At 34.2% G+C, this 6,967-nt stretch overlaps 1 protein-coding gene across 1 annotated transcript in view; it reads right to left on the bottom strand.

The window, feature by feature from the left end:
- Positions 1-4,985: 4,985 nt before the first annotated feature.
- Positions 4,986-6,967, bottom strand: part of LOC106872806 (zinc finger protein 91) — a 3,815-nt gene continuing 1,833 nt past the window's right edge. The window contains exons 2-4 of the mRNA XM_052969139.1: positions 6,287-6,934; positions 5,366-6,040; positions 4,986-5,107 (exon numbers count right to left, since the gene is read on the bottom strand). Of these exons, the coding sequence (XP_052825099.1) occupies positions 4,986-5,107; positions 5,366-6,040; positions 6,287-6,934 (1,445 nt within the window). The remainder of the gene's footprint in view (positions 5,108-5,365; positions 6,041-6,286; positions 6,935-6,967) is intronic.

Genomic DNA, 6,967 nt, shown 5'->3' with positions numbered 1-6,967 from the left:
ATATATATCTATACATATACGTGTACATATACATCTATATATATACATATACATCTCTCTCTCTCTCTGAAAGTATCTGTCATTACAGTATCGAAATGTGATTGTTTCAGTTAGAGGAATAACGTGTACATATACATCTATATCTCTCTCTCTGAAAGTATCTGTCATTACAGTATCGAAATATGATTGTTTCAGTTAGTGGAATAGTTTCATTTTTAAAGTGAAAGTATTTGACATGTAGTGGTTAAATGTGTATCATGGTAAACAGATGCAAAAGGAATGTGTAAGTAAACAAATGAGTGAATCGATTCATAGTTAAAATAATTTATTCACTGGACTTAATATGTTGTTGGTACACATAATTCTTCACTACATGCAAAATATTGATAACTGCTATGAGTTGATAGAAATAGAAACAGGAATCTGTGGAAATGATATGTCAGAAATGAATAATTGTTTGTGTGTGTGTATATGTAGTTCATCTGAGACAGTAGTCTACCGTGGAACTTTGAACATTGCTCTGGTCTCTGCTTTTGCCAAAACCTGTTGTGTTGTAGACCTTCCTCGTTTGCCTGCTAGGCCCTTCTCTTTTCCTGTTTTGTTGACCACCATATTTATAATAATCGTGGCAGCTAGAAGGACAGACATATTGCAGCAGAGTTTGTACCTAAATAGGTCAGCTCCTGTCCATTTGAACTTCGCCTGACATGGCTGAGGTCATAGGTCAAAGGGAGATGATCAATCACTTTTTGACAGGCCAAAGAAAGGTGTGGTTTGGACGACCGAGAATTCTTAGATTCGGTTTTGAATTTAGGCTTGGAGAAGGAAGTGTTAATTTTTATACACATATTCACTCACATATTACACACATACACGTAAAGTAATATGTCTATACATTTATATATATATACATAAATACACATACATTTACACATATATATGATCAAACACATACATACAGGTATGCATAGGCATATACATACATATACACATATGTACACACATATATACACCCTGTTGCACATTACAAACGTGTATGTATGTATATATATTTTCTATGCCATGAAGGAGTAAGTTGATTGAAGAAGTGATTCTTAAGTAAGTACAGTCACAATTATAAAATATGGAATAGTTCGAAAATGTCTCAAGTCCAATTTATAAGAAAATCATACATTCGCTCCAATGTTGATTGATTTCATACAAAATATGTTTGAAGATGGCCAAACTTGTGTATTCAAGTACTCACATTATTTCACTCCAATCATATTTTCCAGGAAGGTCAGTTAAATACAGTACTTGTATAAGCTAACTACACAGTATTCATAATTTGTTCCATTTGACAGAGTATCCATGCATATTGTCTTTGCTTTTCTTTCAAACGTTTAGTTTTGGTGAGAATTTTTTGATAAAATGCAGTTCCATTGCCTTTCGGAACTTTGGATCATCCATTGAATATTTGTAGAAGGGTAAGATCTTGGATTTTCCTCCTCCATGTATTTTCAGATGCTTACTCAGTGGAATTTTGTGTAGTTTCTCTTGTTGAATGTGCTGTTTGTGGATTTTTACATGTTGGCAAAGGGAATTGTTGGCTCCATCAATATAATTCTCCTTGCAGTTTGGGTAAGTAATGCAATACATAAGATTCTGTGTCTTGCATTTTGGGTAAGTAATGCAATATATGAGAGTCTGTGTCTTGCAGTTCATATGTCTATTTACATTGAACGAGAATCCACTCTTGAAGTTTATATGGGAATCACTGTCTAAATAGTTACTGTTGTTACATGTTCCACATCCACTATCTCAAGATTCCTTTAAAGGGAACTGTGATTCACTCTGATATAAATTTTGCCCTTGTGAGATGTCTTTTAAGATCTTTTGGTTGACATTTCCTGTTTCATATGAAATTTTCATATTGGAACTTTATAGTAGTAATGGTTGGTTTGTTTTTATAGCATGAAAAATGTTGGTTGCTCTAGAATTATGTATTAATAAATGGAATAGTACGTTCTTTAATTTTTTCTTTCGTGTCCTGAGTTGTGATGTCCAGCTTTGTTGACTTTATAATTCCATCATTTATTAGTTTTAAGGGATAACTGTTTTTTTTAGGAAGCCTTTCAGTTCATCAAGTTGGAGTTGACATATTTTTGGATCAATTACTATAGTACAGATACTTCTTGCCATACTCTATGGAATGTTCCTTTTAATCTGTGAAGGATGAAGAGAGAAGTTCAGCAGTGGGGTGTGACTGATTTTTTGTAAAATGTCTGTTGTGATTGTGGAGTCATGAATTTTTATGTGAATGTCTAGGAATGGTAATTCATGATGACTGGTTTCTGTTGTGAATTTGATAGAAGGGTGAAGTGTATTGAGGATGTTATTAAATATTTTTAGACCATCATCTGATTTGTCCCCCGTAAAAATCAAGCAGTCATCGAGGAAGTGCATCCACTTTTCAATGACATATTTCTTGAAATTATGATTAAAAGCTTTCTCTACTTTCTCGCAAAGGTTTTCTTCTAAGAAGCCCACGACTTGAAACTTCACCCCCAAAGCAGTGCATTTTATCTCTCCATATATTTTATTATCAAAGCTAAAGGTGTTCTCTTCTAGGACCAGGAGAACATGCTAGACAATAATTTATGCTTGACGAGATTGGGCTAATCGACTAAGAAATGCTTGAAAACAACTGCACAATCAATGCAGAGCTTTACATTTGGCAAATACAACAGCTCAACAAGGTAAACAGCTGACACAACCCAAATGGCAACATGAAATGCATATTTAACACAATAGCGCTTGCCGCTTCTGTCACCATGCAAGCAGTGTCCATTTCCAATTGTCCCTCGAGACGTTTGGTCATAGAGAGATGTTATACAGGAAACAGATGAGAGTTCATGACATGCATACCAAAGAAAATCCACATAAACAAATTCCGTCCAACATGTGGAACCGTGGAAAAGTGCCTATTAAAGTGGTGATATGTGTGTGTGTTTGTGGAGGGTGTATTTATGTCTTCTAACCATGACATTACATGCTAAAAGTAAAGGAATGTCATTGTCATACATGCTTTGTCCTTCATTTCCAATCCTTGAAAACATGCCCAGCTACAGGAAAATATTATCTTGCTTGGAAACAGGCAAGAGTTGACAACAGGAAGAGCACCCACCTGTAGATATCTGCCTCAATGAATTTTGTCACACCCATGCAAATCATGGAAAGGTGGACATCAAAAAGACAAAAAAAGCAATATCATACTCTTGACATGAGTTATAATTAATTTTTTACGAAAAAAAAAAAAAAAAAATTAACTCTTATTTTCTTTATCTAGTAAAATTCCCTAAAATATCATTAGCTGATATTTTCCCCATGATCTGGAACACAACTGAAACTGTCATCTGAACACATCAGTAATGAAATATAAATTCTGAACTCTGTCTATCTTGTTGAAATATTTCATGTTGCTAAATAACAAAACAACAGCAGCAGCATAGAGAATCTACAGGCAGACACAGAAATACACTGATAGATATAGCCAACTTTCAAATAACTATGCATACATATACAGAATACTATATTTACAAATACTAATACATGTACATTATGTGTTTAAATGTAGACATGCCAGCATGGAAAACAGATGTTCAAGGAAGATGATGAATTCTAACTTGAAAATCTACACTGACTGTAAGCTGGTACTGAACATATGTAATAATAAACATCTTCATTATGTTAACAATTAGAGACTATAATGTAATAGAACTAAACTACATAGATGTTTAACAACTAGCAGGTAAAGTCAACAACACAAATTGTATAAGAAAAATTCGTTCGATTTTTGACAAATGGTTGCTGAGCAGGAAACAGAAAATAGAAAATTTGGGAAGAAAAACGAATAACACAGGTGACAAAGTGTATTTTAAAATATATAGTAACAGAAAACAGGACTGGGAACAAGGAAGTATAACTGGACGTCTGGGTAATGTGATGTACATGGTAAAAGGACCAAGATATGAACACAGAAGGCATTTAAACCAATTAAAAAAAAGATATACCAAAAACCAAGAGAGGTGAGAAGAACCAGTGGATTTATGGTATAGTTTTGTTTGAGGTCCTAGAATCACAAGCAAAAGCAGAACCGACATGTAGGTCGAAGAGGAAGAGAAAACCTACAGAAATGATGGAAATTAATGCTAAGAGAAAAAGATATACCAGTTTCTCACCGAAGAAATAAAATTGATAAATTTGGGGTTTTAAAAAACTCAAAAGAGGGAGGTGTTGTGTCGACGCCCCCAAGCGATGAAGTAGGCTAGTCCAATATGTAAATATAGACGGAGAAGTCTAGATGTCAGGGTAGTTAAGTACAGGTCATCCAAATGTGCGATATAACAGATGGTAAATAGTAAAGATATACTGAGAAGCAAAAAAGTTTAAATTTGTAGGAATGGTCAATAGTTTATGAACCTAAAGACCAATAAAGCATAAATTTATGTGTAGTTTAACAATGAATATTATTATGTTCAATATAAGAGGATATGTGTAGAAATGAAGGTATACAAAGCAGGTAGGGATGTTCTTACAGGTTGATGGAGGATTGGGACATCAAATAGTCTTGGTAAACAGGAGTTATCAACCGTAACAATAGCTATGAAATATTTACCTGGTCAAACAGCGTATGTAATGAATGCTATGCAATCTAAGTGAAACTGTCAGTATGAAATAAAGGATATAAAACAATGTTATCACAGAAATACATTTATTATAAAATATACTGTTAGTTATAGAAAATATTTTACAGTATATATATGACTATGGTTTATTTCCTATGTGAGTGTGTGTGTATATATATATATATATATATACATACAGTGAGTAAAAATTACTTCACAACAGATATCACAAAGGGTCTCTCTTTCTCCTCAGTAAATATATTTGTTTCAAAATAAACTACTACTTTGTGACGACGCTTTATAACAGAAATCTCAGTGTTATGGTCTTTCTCCTGTATGAATACGTATGTGGGACGATAAACGACCCCTAGTCGAAAATGTTTCATCACAGATATCACAGTGGTATGCTTTCTCTTCTGTACGAATACATTTGTGTCGAGCTAAATTATGATTCGTAGAAAACATTTTACCACAAATATCACAATGGTGTGGTCTTTCTCCTGTATGAGTATGTTTGTGTTGAAATAAATGTGCACTTTGAGTGAAACTCTTACCACAGATATCACAAGAGTAGGGTCTTTCTCCAGTATGAGTACGTTTGTGGGTGGACAAATAACCATTTGAAGAAAATTTTTTCTTGCAAATATCACACTGGTATGGTTTCTCTCCTGTATGAATGCGCTGATGTCGAGATAAACTTCCACTTTGAGAGAATGTTGTGTCACAGATATCACAGTGGTATATTCGTCCTCCTGAGTGAGTATGCTTATGAGAAGACAAATCAGTTCTTTTAGAAAATATTTTATCACAGATATGACAGCGATATTGTCTTTCACCCAAGTGAATACGTTTATGGGAAGATAATTCACTAACTCCAGAAAATGTTTTACCACAAATATCACACTTGTATGGCTTTTCTTTAGTGTGGATGTGTTTGTGGTTAATCAAATGACCACTACTAGAAAATGTCTGACCACAGATATCACAATGGTATGGTCTCTCCCTTGAATGAATATATTTATGAGAAGACAATTGACCACTTCTACAAAATGTTTTACCACAGATATCACAGCGGTATGGTCTTTCTGCTGTTTGAATACATGTGTGAGATGACAAATTGTCCTTTGTTGAAAACTTTTCATCACACATATAACATTGGTATAATTTTTCTCCAGTGTGGATATCTTTGTGGCTAGTTAACAAAGTACTGCTTGTAAATGTCTTTCCACAAACTTCACAGTTATACAGCTTTGAGACTGAGTGAACTGACTGATGCTGAATTAAATCCTTTCTTGTGAATAATTCCCCACATGAATCTGATGAATGGGATTTCACTTCTGTAAGAATACATTCGTGTTGAATGAAATACTGTTCTGAAGAAAACATTTTACCACAAATATCACAATGGAACTGTCTTTCTCCTGTATGAGTATGCTTGTGTTGAAATAAATGTGCACGTTGAGTGAAACTTTTCCCACAGATATCACAAGAGTAGGGTCTTTCTCCAGTGTGAGTACGTTTGTGGGTGGACAAATTACCATTTGAAGAAAATTTTTTCTTGCAAATATCACACTGGTATGGCTTCTCTCCTGTATGAATGCGCTGATGTCGAGATAAACTTCCACTTTGAGAGAATGTTGTGTCACAGATATCACAGTGGTATATTCGTCCTCCTAAGTGTGTATGTTTATGAGAAGACAAATCAGTTCTTTTAGAAAATATTTTATCACAGATATGACAGCGATATTGTCTTTCACCCAAGTGAATACGTTTGTGGGAAGATAATTCACTAATTCTTGAAAATGTTTTACCACAAATATCACAGTTGTATGGCCTTTCTTCAGTGTGGATGCGTTTGTGGTTAATCAAATGACCACTACTAGAAAATGTTTGACCACAGGTATCACAATGGTATGGTCTCTCCTTTGAATGAATATATTTATGAGAAGACAACTGACCACTTACAGAAAAGGTTTTACCACAGATATCACAACAGTATGGTCTTTCTGCTGTTTGAATACATGTGTGAGATGACAAATTGTCCTTTGTTGAAAACTTTTCATCACAGATATAACATTGGTATAATTTTTCTCCAGTGTGGATATCTTTGTGGCTAGTTAACAAAGTTCTGCTTGTAAACATCTTTCCACAAACTTCACAGTTATACAGCTTTGCGACTGAGTGAATTGACTGATGCTGAATTAAATCCTTTCTTGTGAGTAATTCCCCGTGTGAATCACATGAATGCGATTTCTCTTCTGTATTTTCTTCGGTATGATGAGTAGGGAAATCAATAGTTT

Source organism: Octopus bimaculoides, chromosome 7, assembly GCF_001194135.2.
Source record: "Octopus bimaculoides isolate UCB-OBI-ISO-001 chromosome 7, ASM119413v2, whole genome shotgun sequence".
Classification (NCBI taxonomy): Eukaryota; Metazoa; Mollusca; class Cephalopoda; order Octopoda; family Octopodidae; genus Octopus; species Octopus bimaculoides.
Note: the sequence above shows the minus strand (reverse complement) of the source record. Positions and strands in the feature narration are given on the sequence as shown.